The sequence below is a fragment of the Pyxicephalus adspersus genome, chromosome 1 (genome assembly GCF_032062135.1).
Source record: "Pyxicephalus adspersus chromosome 1, UCB_Pads_2.0, whole genome shotgun sequence".
NCBI classification, from domain to species: Eukaryota; Metazoa; Chordata; class Amphibia; order Anura; family Pyxicephalidae; genus Pyxicephalus; species Pyxicephalus adspersus.
In genome coordinates this window covers 104791850-104809580 of record NC_092858.1, presented here as the reverse complement: position 1 = coordinate 104809580, position 17731 = coordinate 104791850, and the positions used below count along the sequence as shown (strand labels likewise).

The 17731-nt window shown below is 35.2% G+C and overlaps 1 protein-coding gene across 1 annotated transcript in view; it reads right to left on the bottom strand.

The window, feature by feature from the left end:
* Positions 1–17731, bottom strand: part of AATF (apoptosis antagonizing transcription factor) — a 63101-nt gene that overhangs the window by 13959 nt on the left and 31411 nt on the right. The window contains exons 6-10 of the mRNA XM_072410405.1: positions 16464–16668; positions 15544–15705; positions 14095–14178; positions 6432–6499; positions 3658–3738 (exon numbers count right to left, since the gene is read on the bottom strand). Coding sequence (XP_072266506.1) covers positions 3658–3738; positions 6432–6499; positions 14095–14178; positions 15544–15705; positions 16464–16668 — 600 coding nt within the window. The remainder of the gene's footprint in view (positions 1–3657; positions 3739–6431; positions 6500–14094; positions 14179–15543; positions 15706–16463; positions 16669–17731) is intronic.

Genomic DNA, 17731 nt, shown 5'->3' with positions numbered 1-17731 from the left:
TGCAGCCACTAGCCCCATGGATTACCAGGTATCATAAAATCTATTCTATACCTGCTGGTGCTAACTGGTGTTGCAGTTTGTCTGCTCGTTATTAAATACATTTTAAGAATTGTGGAAAAGGGGTCAGAATGATTGCCATACAAACTTTCAGCGATATATGATACTTTATTTCTCACAACACAGCCTTGCTTACTAAAATTAGGAAACATTATTACATCTTCATACAGTGTAAGAGCTGCTTTAAGTGTGTATTTAAAGTTGAACTTTATTCAGCTGAAAAAATTCAAAGCAGGGACTCCAATCATAGTTCAACCGCTCCTTTTGTCTACAGAAGCAATACTAACCTGATTGCACAACTGATCTCATAAAGCTGACAAGTCACTGCCTCCTCAACAATGTTACATACATTATCGGCAGGGGTCAAAAACTGGAGGAGAGAAGCAACGTTTCTGATGCCGCAGCAGTTAGTATATACACACACACACACACACACACACACACACACACACACAATGTAAGGCCGTGGTCCAGCACTAATACTCAACAGGCCCCAATCCCCCAATTCAACTCTGCACTCTTCGCCTATAGTAACCTATTTGGCTGCTCTTAATACAGACTCCATTTGAACGGACAATTATTGATCAGCTTTCTCGATGTGGTAGGATGTCCAGAACTCAGCCCCCCACCTTTACCCCAAACCCCCAGGACTAACAACAGGATGTAAAACATACAGTGAAGAGTGTGTCTAGTGAGAATACGTCCCTGTGATTTTTCATACACTGATATCCATATATAGTTTGGTGTGTTGAGGATTTTTCACTTTTCCACAGGAATAAACACCATAAATCGCTTTTAGGATTAGAGGCCACAGAACAGAATCAGCAAATCCATGACATTGTGCATTTATGTTTTTATATGTATCTTGCTGCACATAAAGAATAACATGCTTAAACTTTTCACAAAGGAAGGATGTTTCGCTCAAACTATAATAGAACATTTTGATCAACTCTCTGCTGACGATCTGGCTGGGTCTGCTCAATTGTTATCTAGAGCTGGGTAATAAGATTGCCATGCTAGGGCCTTGATCTCAGTGAACGAGTACAGTCCATGTCGCACACACAGAAATGGGTTGCATTATTTCAAAAGCTTTGAGTGTGTGACTCAGTTGTGTGATGTTGTCAGCGGCTTTTGACTGAATCATGAATACATCCAATTATGTGTGATGCTGACAGAAAGAATATTGATAGCCAATAATTACAGGCTTTTCAGGCCAACAAAGCAGCTCTTTCCTCTTTTAATAAATTATCCAAGAACATCAATCTTAAAAATTACTATGCCACAACTGACCCAGACTGGCTTGTATGACTTTCTATCTGATGCCGTAGCAACTAAAGGCTGGATGTTGACATATCCTGGCGTTTTATTACAAGATCAGAAATGAAAAGTTTAACAGTATGAAAATGTGTTATATTAAATTAGGGCACACAATTGGATAGCTCCTTATTGTATCCATAAAAAAAAAAAACATTTTACTAGATACACCATGGGATTTATTCACAATAGCTTTTAAGACATTATGAAACTGAATAACTTTAAAGTTGCAAGCAGGAAAATCATAGCAACAGTACAGTGGCATTGCAGAGTTCAATACAAGTGCGGCTACGTCAGAGAAAATTTATTAGTGATGTTGGCCGCTGTCGTAAAAGAGTCAAAACCACCCTACTCAGACTAAATCCCATCTATGAAACTCTCTTAAAAAGCCTCAGCGTGAATGAGCTTGCACAGTCTTTGACACTGCCAACCATCATTTTTATCATTCAGGCATATCTCCGTGATTAAAGCTACTTGAAGGCTGCTTTGGAGCAGCACAAAATGTTTTAACTGTTAAACTCCTGCTGGACATTTTTCAAGCACAATACATTACAATCTCTCAAAATTATTGAAAAAGTGCTATCTGAAAATATGGATTTAGAAAATCAGTTTACAAATTTTTCTATTAAGTGTAGCAGGACTATTCAACAAAATATACCCCCTTATTAGATTATAAATAAAATGTATAACTTTATTTAATTGCCACCCCCCAAAGTTGCACATGCTCATCTTCCAATTGTTTTGGTTAGCTGCCAAAAGCAATGAGAAATGCCCAGTACGTCCAGGTATATGGGACACATGTTGCTCACTTCCTTTTCTCTTGCAAGAGAGTGCTTTGCATCTCAGGCACATAGCCCTGTCCCAGGGGCAGCAAGAAGAGAAACCCTACCAAGTTGTGAAATAGATAGAAGATGTGGAATATGTGCAGTAAGGCAAATAAAAGCAATGCATACATGTTTATTCGCATTGCATAGACTACAGATTAAGGGTAGCCAGGTCACCAGAACTGAAAACAACTGTGGGTGGTCAATCCGTACAAAAAAAAAAAAAAAAATAGCGGTAGGAGTAAGGTATTTCGTAATCTATCACTACTGTTGATGGTGGAGGTAGTTAGTAAGTGTACCTTAAAGAAGGATCCCAGTCAAGTAATACATACCAGTATGCTTACATATCACATCATATACACTTTTTTTCATTTCAAGGTATTATTATTACCTTAGATTTATATAGAGCCATCATATTACTGCGATTTACCAAGTCCATAGTTAACTGTCCCTCACAGGGCATCATGATCTAATGTCCCAGTCATAATCATATGTCTTTAACACAGTCTATTGTCAGTTTCTTTGGGGGAGAAGTCAATTAACCTAAATGGGATGTGACAGGAAACTGTAGAGTCCAGAGAACACCCATGCAAACATGGAGCGAATATACAAACTCCATGCAGATAATGTTGCAGAATCAACAGTGTCAGAGATTCATAAGCATTTGTTAATGAATGTCTAGGTTTCTAGCATTCATATCATATAAAAGCTAAACCAGATCAAGACTTTTTTTTATATAGCCCATATACAGTATTTATGCAGCGAAACTCATTTCTACAAACAGTAAAATCAAGAACACACAAACATATACTTTATGTAAATACTTCAGTATAAACCAAGATTTTATTGCCCTCCAAATAGCATTAGAAAAAGAACCAGAGTTTACATGCAGGTGACACACAGTGGTATGTCCTGGAACTGCATTTTACACTGGTTTGACAGATCAGACAGGTTGTTGGTAATACTTTACAAGAAGACAGAGGAGCATCTACTGGGGGCTAACAAACACGCACAAAAGATTTTTTTAAGAGCAAGTGACTCGTTTGAAGGTGATAAAAAAAAACATACTATGGATGTGAGTATTTACATTCCTTTTTTTGGTCTTTCTATTACCATTTTGAATGTTAGTAGTGACTACCACATTTTGTGCCCTGGGTTTATACTTGAGTCAAGTGATCTTTGCTGTTTTTTTTTTTTTTTTTTAAGATAAAAGTAGGTACTTCATTTGTAATTCACAATAGTTTATATTTGAATATATACTGTCATATATGATATTCCAAATTTCAGGTAGGATTGGGGGCATTAACAGTCATTTGTCATTTGTATGCACTGCAAATGTCCATAAAAACAATGGTAGAAGCTTAACTTAGTTTGCGGGATGTCAAAACTAAAAAAAATAAAGGATTGTATTTATTGATGTACCCATGCATGTGTTATTGAGAATATTACAGACTGTACTTGCCTCACTTTCCTTCCTTTGCTTGCTTTGGTATCTACTTTCTTCTTGATTTTGCTTCTAAGCTTCTGAATAGCAAGCCACTGCCTGTGGATTAAAAAAGATAAATCAAGGTCAAATTTAATGTAACTGTAGTTTACACTGAAATGTGTCAGTAAATTATTAGTTACATACAGCCAACATTCAACATGCTACATTTGTACTCTAATTTGTAACACTGAAAACATTAAACACAAGGTCACATTTTCCTTCTGTACTCTAAGCCTGCATTAAATGAAAGTTCACCTTTTCTGTGCAATACTTATTTCTAGTGTTTACTGTCATTGCAAGCATCCTTGCAAACTTTAAATTAGACAGGCCATTGTACCTCAGCCTGCTAAAAAGGATGTTGGGTTTGCTTTAGAGCTACACAGGCTTTTCAACCTTGATACTTCCATAAAAGTCAACAAATCTTAATTGTTTAATGTTCACATCATACAAACTGTATGTTTTTTACATTACTAGAAAAGCTTTTCATTAAATGATGCATCTTCTATAAGACCAAATCCTAGTGGCTGTGCAGTTCTCAGGACTTTGTGGAGAATCAAAATGGAGAATGCAAATGGTCACAAATGTACTACAAAAGTAAAGTAAAAACTTTATGTAGCAAGTACCTGCCTAAAACCATGTGTTGCCACTTGTTCTTTTCACCAAGTTGAGCTTTTATTTTTACACCTCTGGGTGAAATAGTCAACCGCTAACAAAATGGTCTTGAACAAGGATTTTCATGGGATAATCATCAGGTATTTTTTATCGACAACTGAGAAATACTGAAAACAATTTTTTAAAATACATTGACATGTTAAATCTATTCCAAAATTATTGTTACTGGGTTTAAATTTACTTTCATTTAGTTATATTAAGACCCTCGTTAACAATATTATACAGATTACCACTAGACAAGTACCAAATAACTTAATGGGAAAAAAAACATATTTGCAGTGAACATGCAGGGCTATGTAAAATTTATGGGATATGTAACATTTATGTACGTATTTCAGAGCAGTACATGTAAAAATCAGTTTTGAGTAAAACCCAACTCAGCTTTTTATCAATGAATTTTAAAATTGCAGAGATATACCCCTTCTCCACAGCAAGCATGCAGAGAGAAGGCTATGCTACTCAAGTTGTATCTGCTTTTAAACACAACTGTAAGTAGTTGCACTTGAAATATATTTCGCTAATAAACATTGAAAGTTAAATTGGCATTCAAACTGTATAATCTATACCGATTTCAAACTGTAAGCCATATGTTACAGTACATACCTGCCGTTAGGAATATTCCTTACATTGTTATATGAACATGCGTCAGGTGAAATTTAAAAATTAACATATTAAACAACTAAAATACAATTTCTCATACATCTGCTAAATCAGCAAAGGGGAACAAATATTGCATCTACTGCATTTGAAACATTACAGTAGGATAATTAATGCATAATAAAAACTAAAACAAAATCTTGCAACCAGGAAGCAGTATCTGGGCTATCACCAATAACTCACTTTTGTCCACAGAGATTTAGCAGTAGAGTTGAAGCTAGAGAGTTAAATAATAATTACAGAGATGATCAATGGTTAATCAATAAAGGGTATTACTACCTGCCCTGTAAAAGGGCAGCAGGTTTTAAAAGCTGCTTTAACATGTGAACCAAACATTATTACCAATACATATTTTAACTGATATAGCACAGCAGGTTAAATGGAAAACTCAATATGATTTTGATAGGCTGATTTTTCAAACTTCTTCTTCGGTGTGGGAATTGTTGCTTTAGATGAATGTTGAAGTATGGATGTTTTCCTCAAAAACAACACTTCAATAAATTATTATAAAAAAAGTTAAATTCAGGTAATTCTCTTTAACTAGATAACAAAAGATACCACTTTCAACAACAACCTAAGTTGCCTATCCTGCTTTTAAAGAAAGCTGAATGCTAGGATTTGTTAATTACATTTAAATACACTATCTTTGTAACACTGCAGTTGACTCAAGTAGTCTAAGTTAAATTATCTGCTACAAACTAAATGTATACAAACACCAGGGGTTAAGTTGCAATACTAGATTTCATCTGCAGATAAAATGTAAATCAGTTAAATTAATCATGTAGATCATTTCTAAAGTAATTACTCTTCGGGTAAAAACCCAGAGCTTTGGAAGGGCAGCCTTCTGTGCTACAGTTCAGGGTAAGCATAAACTAGTTACAAGTTACACCAAATATTCTCTAAACTTTAGCTTCATTGGACATCACTAAGTGCTACCAAGTATAGGATGTGAAATTCTTTTTGCCAACAATACATTCACATTCCATGTTTTATGAGAATTTTTTTACCATATTCAAAATATGTACCCTCCTTTGGGGTTTAAATGCAATTTTACTATCCACATCCTGCATATACTATCTTATATTATCATAAGAAAAAAAAAAAAGCTACACATAAGAATGGGGACATGTCTATGTATGACTTTACGGCACAGCATGAAATAGTAGGAAATGGGGCACTGAAAAAGGTTATTGCACATGTAATCTTGGCCTAATGAAATTTCTCATAAGAAATAATGGCTGTGACATCACTGGAAAACATTACCGACCATGATTAATGTCAAGAAGAATAGTTTTATCCAGTCTTTATGGCTCATGTAATTGTACTTGACCTCTGTACTGTCCTACATTTTCCCCTCTCATCTGAGTAGACAGGGATGCTAGAACCAGACACAAAAGTCAGATTGTTAATACCGCACTTACCTGCCCATAGCTACTTGGTCATTAGGGTCCACAGAACTGGTTTTGCGCTCAATCAGCTCCCGCAGCAACTGTAAAGGATTGTGGGGCATAACACATGAATTAGTTACTAGTTTACCTGGCGTCCAGCAGTAAAGAATAGGTACAAATTAACAAAAAAAAACATTATATATATATATATATATATATATATATAAAAACAAAAATAACTTTCAAAATAATAATCAAAACCCAAGGGAATTAGGATACAACAATCAGGATTTCTGTGCACATTCTAATATTTACCTACTATATACTCTATAAAGCTCTTTTCTTTTAAATAACAACACTTTTAAAAAGTAAAATCAAAATAACCCCCCCACACACACACACACAAAATTGGCCTTTGATACAAAGTGAGTTTGAGTATCTAGAATAGCAGATTAGTTATATTACAAATTTGTAACTTTCGGGATTTCAAAAAAGACACATTTGGTAAAGTGGACTTTTACCTAAATGTTAAGTCAATCTGAACTCCTGATCCCACCTTTCAGCAGAGATTCATGTCCAATTGCCTAAGCTCTTCACCTATGTGACCAGATTTGAGGAAACCCTGAGTAGCATTTTCCCTACAAGAGGTATTTCAGCTCTTATGTTATTCTTTAACAGTTGAGTAATGGTCCAATTTAATAGACTATATTTAGAATATATATAAATTCTTAACATCTCTACCATTAGAATTGTTTTTGATTTGAGCTGTTCTTCAAAGCATTGATATACATTGAAAAAAACATCTCTAAAGAAAGCAGAAAACAGGGTAACCCCCTGGTGGTAATCCCGAGTGTGATCCTGGGTCACACTCCGTATAGCTTTAACCTAAATTAAAAAAAAAAAACAAAAAAAAAAAAAAAAAAAAAAAACACCTTGCTCTGTTGCCATCCCCCGTCATCCTGCCGGTCCCCGCAGGTCCTGGGGACAGGTCCTGCTTCTCTGATTTCCAGCCGCAGAATGCAGGGACGATCTACGGGGTTTCCCGGTGACATGCGTTGGTGCAGGCAGGCGGATCGGTAGGAAATTTAAATAATTTTGTATTGGATTCAATACAAATTAGCTGCATTGAGTCTAATACAAAGAAATTTTCATATAATATATATGTATTATACATGCTACTGTACACTTACATTACATATTAAATTTTTTTTTTTTAAAGATTTTTGTTTTTGTTTATTTAAAGTTTATTATGGAATTTTTTAAATATTGGACATATTTCAGTGAGTTATGCCTAAAAATTATAACCTACAATGTAAAATAAATTTTCATGCAAAAAGTTTTTACACTTTTTGCATGGAAATTTGAATGGACTTAGAACGCTAGGGAGGTTAAACTACAAATGTATACTTCAAAATACAGGATACCTTTCTTATATGTGTGTGCAATGCCATTCACCCCATTCACAATAATTTGTGTCCTGTTTTTGCAGTGCTGTGGTACATTGGCAACTTTTTCAAACTAAGAGAATTTTTTAAAAAAAAGTTGCAACAAGTTGGAAGCACATTTTGCTATAATAATTTTTTCATCTCTAATAAATGTTTCACTCTTAAAAAAGGCTTCATACATTCTCACATTACCATGAAAACTGAACCAAATTACTGTCGGAGCACTTTAGGAAGAAAACATCACAAAAATTAATTTATTGTAAATTTTGGTGAAAACTGAAAAGCAGAATGAAAACCAAAGTGACATGCTGACAAAATATTTTATAAACAGATTAAAAAAATACAAAAATTTGGATTTTTCCTATTAATGAATTTAGACCATAGTAAAAGCTACTTTCAAATATGGTCAACTACATGAAATTGTACTGTTAGCTTTAACATCTAAATTATTACTTCTTAGGACTTAGTGTTGACAGAAAACATGTACAGAATGACTTGTGCAGTGAAAAAAGAAAAGTGCAGTGTTTCTGAGCAAACTGTTCTATATTCAGCCACACTAGCAAACATGACACAAAAATTAATTGCATTATACCAGAGATAAGAAGCAAGCTCAATGTGCTGGTCATGACCACCTGAAATGAACAGGGCTGTTCCCAGCTATAATTTTTATGGACAGAACTTACTCTCATGGGTGTGCAAAATAAATAGCATAAAATGATTAAAATATTTACTGTTGTAAAATGTTAGTTTTTCTTTCACCCATCTATTACACTCTGATTTTATGCTCAGTCAGAAAACTGAACAGCTACAGTTGTGTTGTACAAGAGTTTAACCCTTTATTTTATCTATTATTTAAAAGACACTTCTAGCATCATTAAGCCTTTTTTATTTTTTTTTCGAAATCAAAAACTACCTCCCCTACACACTGTTCCCGTGCATACAAGGACAGATGCTTATCCACAGGCAAACAGCTCCACTTAATTGCAGAACATACAAAATACAATTTGCGAATTTGCCAAAATTTTATTTGCCAATACCATGAGAACATGTCCCAGGTAAAAAAAAAAAAAAAAAAAATACAGAAGCACTTTTCACCTTAATTGCAAAGCCACTGAATATTACAAAGCTGCAAAATTGGTAGTTGGGTAAAGGAAACCTGTGGGAGTTAAGCATGTAGTTTTGCTATGAAAAATATTTTAATGATTATATTTAAATTTGATTTGTGGTAAAACTACATGCATACTACTTGGAACATCCTTTCTAAACCTCACCCATGCCTGCACACAAAACATTTTTTTGGTAAACACTATGTTCAGGAACATTGCAATTCATTAGTCAGTGGGTCTCTTAAAAAACAATATTTTTAATGTTTGACCTTGGTAGGGAGGGAAAATGTTCCAAGTAAAAAAAATGCATTAACATTTTCAAAAAATAAATTAGTTTTCCTGACTATACTTTAACTTTATTTTTAGAAAAACTGACATTTTTAGAAAATAAATGCCTCTTCTATTGTGCCAATCGTCAGCCCTGCTCACACCAAACTCTGTCATACCTAGTTTCTTGGTGGGGATAGCTCTTGCTGATTTTTTAAATCTGTTTTAACTGTAAATTATTTGTAATACTGTTCATCAGCCTGTGATAGGACTATGGACTTTGTAAAGCACTGTGTAGTATGGTGGAGCTATATAAATTCTGGCTAATAATAATAACAACAATAGTAATATAGTCTCAAGTTCCAGGCAACTCTAGTACACAAAACAGCCAGGTTCATGATTTCTTCAAAAAAAAAAACAATGACATCTTGGCAATTTAGGGCAAAGTAACAATTCCTTTGTAAAGCAAATGTATAGCGCTGCGTAATATGTTGGCGCTATATAAATCCCGTTCATTAATTATAATAATAATAATATAGTAACAATAAGATAACTGCCAGTTGGCTACAATCTAAAACTGGCATTACAATGTCTAGCATGACCTCCTAGTATGGGAGAAAATTGAAGAAACAGAGTATTTTATTTTGTTTTTGTTTTTTTTTTGTTTTTGTTTTTAGAGGAGTTTTATTTAAAGCTCAGTTCAGTTATATTTAAAGCTCAGCTCAGTCACCAATTGTATATTTGAGAAGTAACACATCAACAAGATCACTCTACTCTCTCTTCTCCTGTAATTTTACTTATATGGTTAGCTCACTGCACTATGCAAAGAAGTAAAGCCCTGACTGACTGTCATTTAGTGGGTAACATAGGTATAATATCAAAGAAAGATATTCATACTAGTTTTACCCTCCTGGGCGGTTACCCCCAGGCTAGTTCAGGGTAAAAAAAATTTGCTGAGAGCGTTTAACCCAAACTAGGCCGAAAAAGCATCAAGCGTTACAGTGCAATCTGATTGTCATACAACATTGTATGACAATCAGATTACAACTGAAAAACCCCACTTACCTTGTCCCCACAGCTCCTGCAGGTGTTTTAGAAAAATATATTACTATACAGTATACCGAATTATTGCATTTTCAGTATTTTTGATTTAATTATGCATTCTTGCTTAAGCTGATTTTTGTGTTATTTATTTAATTTTAGTAATTATCTTTTTTTTGACATGATTGTGTTTTTTAAACTTTATTATATTCAGGATATCTACTAGACCCTTGTTTAGAGATATTTTGGCAAGTTACAGATGTACAATATATATATATATATATATATATATATATATATATATACACATATATCTTTTTTATATAATACATAACTGCATTTATCAATTTGCATGTAACCCTGCATTGAACAAAGAATGCATGTAGGTGGTATACAAGGCTACAGCACAACTAGTGTTAAAGAGGAAAACACCACCCCATCCTTACCTAGAGCTTCATTTATCATCCTGTTTTATGCTCTGAATTTATTAGTCAAAACAGAAATATCTCTCGTCAAAATTCGATATATTCTTTTGAAAGTGATATATGATGTCTCCCTATGTCTAATAATTAACTAGGAAGTGTGAGTAAATCATGCTCAGCATTAGGCTGTGATGTGTGAACACAGAAGTGAACTGATTTTTAACTCCTGAATGGCCAGTAGAGACTAGAATTTAAGCCAGAGCTCCCTTTGACTACAAAACCTAAATCCCAATTAAAGCAGCTGAGACTTTTAAAGCGGTTCAGTTTGGATTGACTATGTCATTGCTTAAGAGATTTTTATTTCAATGACTTGCATGTAGGACTTAGAAATGCGATTCTTTCTTCTTTAATGTGTCTCACCACACATACATATTGCTGACCATAACTGAGCAAGTATCTTTTAAAACACATGTCCTTCTGTCTGTTTTGCCAGAACAACCTCCACATAAAAAAAAAACGGATTTCTATACCTAAAATGCACTGCTTCTGGTTGAGGTGTGCCTAAATATAACCATCTTCTCAAGCTTAGTGTCCAGGCAAATAAAGGAAAGACACTCTGTTTTAATGTAAAAATGTGACAGAAAACAAAAAGCAATTTTCTTCATCCTTTTTGTTGAATGAGCTTCAAGTTGAATCTTTGCCTAATCCCACTCAGCAGAAGAAATTAACCCGGTCAGCTGAACAGGTGCTATACTGTGTCTGTCAGGGGGCTTTCTCTTCCCTACAATTACTGGCACACATTGAAGTGGTAATCTTTACAGATCATCTCTCAGAAGAAATACAGTTGTTGGGGAATGAAGCAGAGGGAGGAGTTGGTCAAAGGGGAAAATGGTGGTGGTAGTGGTGTGTGTGTGTGTGTGTGTGTAAGGGGGGTTGGGGGACATTAGGACGAGGGGGTATGGGAAGCAAGAAAGGGAAATTAATGCGTAGCTGCCTTACGGCTCAGCAGATGTCTGAATGTGATGAACGAGGCTGGGATATGCTGTTGTTGCCTGCTGCCAAGGAGCGGTAAGTGATTAAAGTCTCCACAGCTCCAAGCACCATACTTAGAATCTGCAGGGTTCCCCAGGCTTGCACCCATTCCTTGCTGTGCTGCCAGATGTTGACAACTGCTCCTGTTCTTATTCACTCGGCACGGATGGCAGCAGTTGGCACGGAAGTCCTGCAATCTGGAACATTTGTGGAGACGCTGTGTGTTGACAAGTGTCGCCCATTATTCACCTTTACAGAACGCCAGAGCGACTTTAATTCTCTGCCAATCGCCTCCTGGGAGCCAGCCAAGATAAAGTTGCGGCTGGCAGCCTCATTTGTTTTACTCAGGTGTTTCTGTTGCCTTACTGACCTCTATTAGTTTAAGTTTTAATTTAGATTAACCCCGCCACCCCAATTAACCAGTCAGTGGGAAAAAAGATAAGATGTGACTACTCATAACTCTGAATTTGGAATTTATCAGAGGTAAAATTATGAAGCAGCATAGGAGAGTGGTCACTCAGTGCTATCTTACTGTGAACTCATCTGCACAGGGTGAATTAAAAATAAAAATAGTTGATGGTTAGAAAAAGACTTTATTTAGTAGCTCAGCTAAATTCAAGATATGTATTTCAGGGTGAACTTGTTGTTATTAGAATATCTTTTAAAACATGTGAATGGGCAAAAAGAAAACCCCGTAGGTATGATACAGTAAGTACTTAGGGTAGATTTTTGGGCACGGAAAGCAAAGGAAAACAAGGTTTAAAACCATTATATTTTCAAAATATTTTAATAAAATTTAAGGCAATGCTCCAGCTAAAAAACAAAGATGTTTATTGCCGTCTGTTAACTGGTTGGGAACTTCTGAAGGTGGCTGTTTTTTTTTTTTGGGTGGGCAGAGAATAAATTTGGAGGGTTGAAATGGTCAGGTGACCTTGTTGTAGCGATTGTTAGACAGGAAGTATCAAATTTCTGCACATTATGGAGCTGGGATGTCAATAAATGTATGGTGCAGGTACTCACTTTAAAATCTACAATCCCCCATCATTATTTGATACTGCTCATTTGTGTTAAAAAAAAAAGTGTAGACCCCAAGCTGATATAAAATGCAAAACAACACAGCACTGTAACTAATAAAATATTTTTAATAACAGCAGTGTAGGCAACTGTCATCCCTAATAAAGCAGAGCTCAGTCAGAGATAAAAAAAAGCTGCACAAGTAACCAGCCAGTAGAGCTGCAATTTTGTTCTAAAAAGGACACAGTGGGCCTGATTTATTAAAGCTCCCCAAGACTGGAGAAGATAGACTATCATGAGAGACCCTGCGTAATTCAGCAACCCTAGAATGGATCTGATCCAGGAATGACAACATTTGACAAAAAATAGCAAATGATTTTTAAGTCAATTTGCTGGATCACCCAAGTTCTCCCTTGAGAGTATCTTCTCCAGTTTTGGAGAGTTTTAACACATCAGGCCCAATGACAGAATGAAAGAGCACCATGACAGACCAGGTGGCAGAACTCAGTATCTAGTGTCAGGGCTGGAATATAGGAATACAAAATCTTCTGCAGATATTGTGTGCGTTTTAACTGCATAATATGTTTTCCTGGAGTTTTTTTTAACAATAAAAGGTAATAGACACCCAGTTGAGTATTTACAGTGAAGCATTCTATGGCTGTATGCAATTTCGAAAATGCCCTCTACAGAGGAAAATACAGAGATAACAGAAACACCACTCCATATTTAAAATGAAAATCATAAGAAAACATTCTGGACATGCCATGTTAGCATATAAACAGATATTATCAAATTGACAGGAATATCTGTGCACAAAAATGACTCAAATTATAATAGTTTGCTTCTATTACTCAGTTTTATGGACCATCCAGGTTTATTAGAGCTTCATATATCCAGTACCTATTACCTACTCATGGAGTCAAAATTAATTAAAAAAATAAGCATGAGTCCTAGCGTTTAAGGAAATAGTATGATCATCTGATTTTTTTTTTTTTTTTTATGCTCCAGTTTATGTAAGCCAGTTTAGTGTGAACGGGTGTACATTATCCTCTCTAACTACCTTCCTCAAAACATTCTGTCCTACACTCATGATAATTTCCTTAAATGCTGTTTAACTGGTGGAAAATCTCTGCCCATTCCTTTGCTAGGAGAAAAATAGCGATCTACGTATGCGCCAGTTCTGCATGTGAACAACAATGAATGACATTGGCATGACTTAACAGGCAAATGTCTCCCCATTTGTTGTTTTTATATAGCTAGCTTTATCAACAGTTATTAAATCTATAATGCACCAACCACTGTATTTTCATTAAACTCTTTCAAGGTATGATCATTTTAATTAAGGTTTGAAACCTAGTTTAAAATTTACCTGGTGGTAGAAATCGTCATCATCAAAAATTTCTTCATCAAGTTCTTTAACCTGAGCATTAGATTTTCCCTCTATTTCGTAATTCTGTGAAATATTACCAAGAGTAATAAATGTTAGTTTTTACGTGAAAAAATACCTGAAAATTAGTTAATGTAAATATGATTCAAATAGGACCGGAATGTCTTAGATAGATGCTTGCAGAAATAAGGTGCTAAAGTGCTGGGTCATGTAACACATTCTATCCAGTATAATTTTTCTGCAGGCTTTCACAATCGTAGCCAAGAGTCCCAACTTCATGAACAAGAGCATTAATTACAATAAAACTGTGTTAGTCACCTATTTTATTAAGTGATCACTATTATTTATTTTTTGATCACTATCCACTGTTTATACCCACTGTTAATAATGACAGTGTGCAAAAGTCAAAAACAAATTTGTTAAATCCATGATAACCTACTTGCACTTATCTGTTTTAGTGGGTTAACACTCTAAGGCTGCTCATTATGCATGATCTCCCAAAGCACCAGGGGAAAAAAATGAATTTTTCACACAGCACAGCTCATTACTCATGTTAAAGAAGACCTATCAACAGAATTTTTACTTTATATAAAAGGGTACATAACCCTTAGATTGAGTAAAAAATCATATAAATTGGAAGCCCCCTCTCTTTCTGTCTTTAAAGAATAAATGGGAGCACAGAGCCTCCTGGGATTACATACATCACGTATACCAGGAGGCTTCTGGCATGCGCAGAAGGGGCTTTTTCTTGCAATGGGAGAAAAAGTTCCAGTCTCATGCGTGCGCAACTAGATCTGCACCCCCCCCCTCCCAATTTACAGCAGGCTAAGTCACCCAATCTTACACCTGCACAGTGGCCACGTGTGGAGGGATCAGGGACTCTGCAGGAAAGGTAAGTAGTGGTTTGCATTTTTTCTGACAAACCTGCTTTAACAGTGCAGTGGCAGGCAGGTGCACTGGAGGGACTCTGTTGTTAGCGTGCTCTGGTGCTATTCAAAATTATAAACTAAAAGTGTAAATAGGCCTAGGTTATGGACTGCTATATTAGCAAATAAGGTACCAAAATGAAAACTAAACATTAGTTAGGCTCTTAAGAACTAATACTTTTAGATGACTTGGAGCATGTAAACATTGTCAAATAAAATCTCTTCATTCTTGCACACCACTACTCATAGAAACATTATTGTAATGGAAAAAGATGCGAAGCCAAGTTTACTTTTAGCTCCACCTAAGGATAAATGTGGTATATGTCTGTTATGATGATATTGATTTTATCATTGAATCTTATGATTCATAAATCTTCTTATGTATTCTTGGAAGACCACACAAAGAACAATACTTCTGCAAAGATAAATTCAAGTGATCCAATTTAATTGTAATTTAGAAAAAATAACAAATGTAAAAAATTATTTAAAAAAATGTAAAAAGTACCATCGTTTCATTGGGGACATGCTCAGGGACAGAAGAATCTGACTCAGACTTTCCTAATATCCTATAAAGTGACCGTTTGGTCTGTGTGCGCCTTAGTAATCTTTCTTTGTCCATCATGATCTGTTCTATTTGCACCAGTATAGATCGATCGGAGCCAAGTCCCTGTGAAAAATAAAAGCATAAAAAACAATATTTTTAGAAAGAAGCTGGGTGAACAAAGCGTGTACAAAAATAAATAAATAAAAACACAAAACCTTACGATATAAGTTCATGCCTGGCTGCTGTACACCTTAATAATTAAGTTTTTTCTTTCATTACCCAAAGGCCTATTCAAAAAAACTGGATATTTTTAAGTGGGTCAGAACTAGATTAAACTATTATTTTATGTTACAGAGAATCTGTGGATATGTTCAAGCAGAACTAAAGGAAGGTCATAATTGCAGAAAGGGACAGACAATAATAATAATAATTTCTCCTACCTGCTTGATTGTTCTGGGTTATCTGGCAAAAAGCCGAGCAGTGCATGCCAGGATAACCAGCAATTCTGGCTTCCCTGGCACGTGGAGAATACCAGCTTTTTTAGCTTATTTAGTATATGAGGTACAAGAAGATTTAAGGCATTAGGCTTGTGACTGCTACCCTTACAACATTTAGAAGTCAATTTTTAAAGCAGTAAATCTGAAATTCACTGAAACCTTCCCTGGTCAAGTATCAATAATTGCCAATGAAATCACATGGACCTGGAAGAATTTCCACCAGCTCTTACATGAGGATACAAATCTCTCTTTCTCTACCAAGATGGCCTCCTAAACATAGAAACAGTCCAGAACTAGATATGGTAGATCAGTAAAAGGGACAGATTACCTGCAAGGGAGACACAACAGGTAACACTAAAAACAGGCAAATACAATGACACTTACCTTGCTTATTTTACCAGAAAGCTTTGTCTTGTCATGCCACTTCTGTAAGGTGGTGTTCCTGTAGGATCTAAAGTCTGCAAATCGTTTTGACATAAAATCAGGATAGTCACTAATGTTAAGCTTCCGTTTTGGAGCCCCCATATTCTTTGGGGTTTCAGGGTCATTTTTTTCCATTTCCTCTTCATCACTGGGGATTTCCCCATCACTGCATACAATAAAGAGTAAGAAACGATTCCCAGTTTAAAAGATTTTATTATTATTATTATTATTATTATTATTATTAAAATTTTACTTATAAAGGCTGCCTAAAAAAGATCTAACTTTTCATGCATACTTGGCACAAGATTCTGCACAGTGATTAACCTCCCAATCGATAACTCCAAGTGCGACTCGGGGTAAAAAAAAGATGCTGAAAGCGGTAACCCCGAGTCACACTCGGGGAAGCTAAAACAATTAAAACCAATAGTAAATAGAGCCTTACCTGATCCGCAGGTGTCATCCCTCATCCTCCATCGTCCTTCTCATCTCCTCGCTTCCTCCGGCCAGCGTCCTCTGCAGTTGATAGGTTACCAGGGTGTTCCCCGTTGCGTCGGGGCATGCGCCCGTTGCGTCAGGGGCGTGGCGGGAATTTCAAATTATTTTGTATTGCATTCAATACAAAATAACTATATTGAATCCAATACAATGGATTTGTATGTCTAAAAGCAGTACATTGTCTTTCATAAAGTTTATTTTACAGTATATTATAATAGTATGAGTATAATATTTAAAAAAAAAAAATTTAGACATTTTGAAAAAAAAAAATTTTTAAATGTATTACTTTGACATGATTTTGCGTTCCAAACTTTATTACACTCATACAATTATATTATACTGTAAAAATAATTTAAAAAAATACAGAAAATAGAAAAAGAAATATTAAGCATATAAATCCGGACAGATATGAACTGCCCAGGAGGTTAAACTGATAAAAAAATGATTAAACTGGGAAAAGAACATTAACCCGACAGGGTTTTCTAATCTACTCGACCACTGTCTTCGGCCCACAGACTTTCAGAAAATGGGGTCCACAGTTATGGACAATTTTTTCTAAACATCCTTTACAGAATGCTATATTATAATAAACAGAAAAATTTCCATTCCCCAGACTGTTAGAGTCTGCAAAAAAATCAAAATAAATTGAAAACAAATAAAGGTACATAAATTCCTTCTAAATAAAAGTTAAACTACTATAAAGAAGAACCCATAATTTTTTTTAAGCTGGGTAG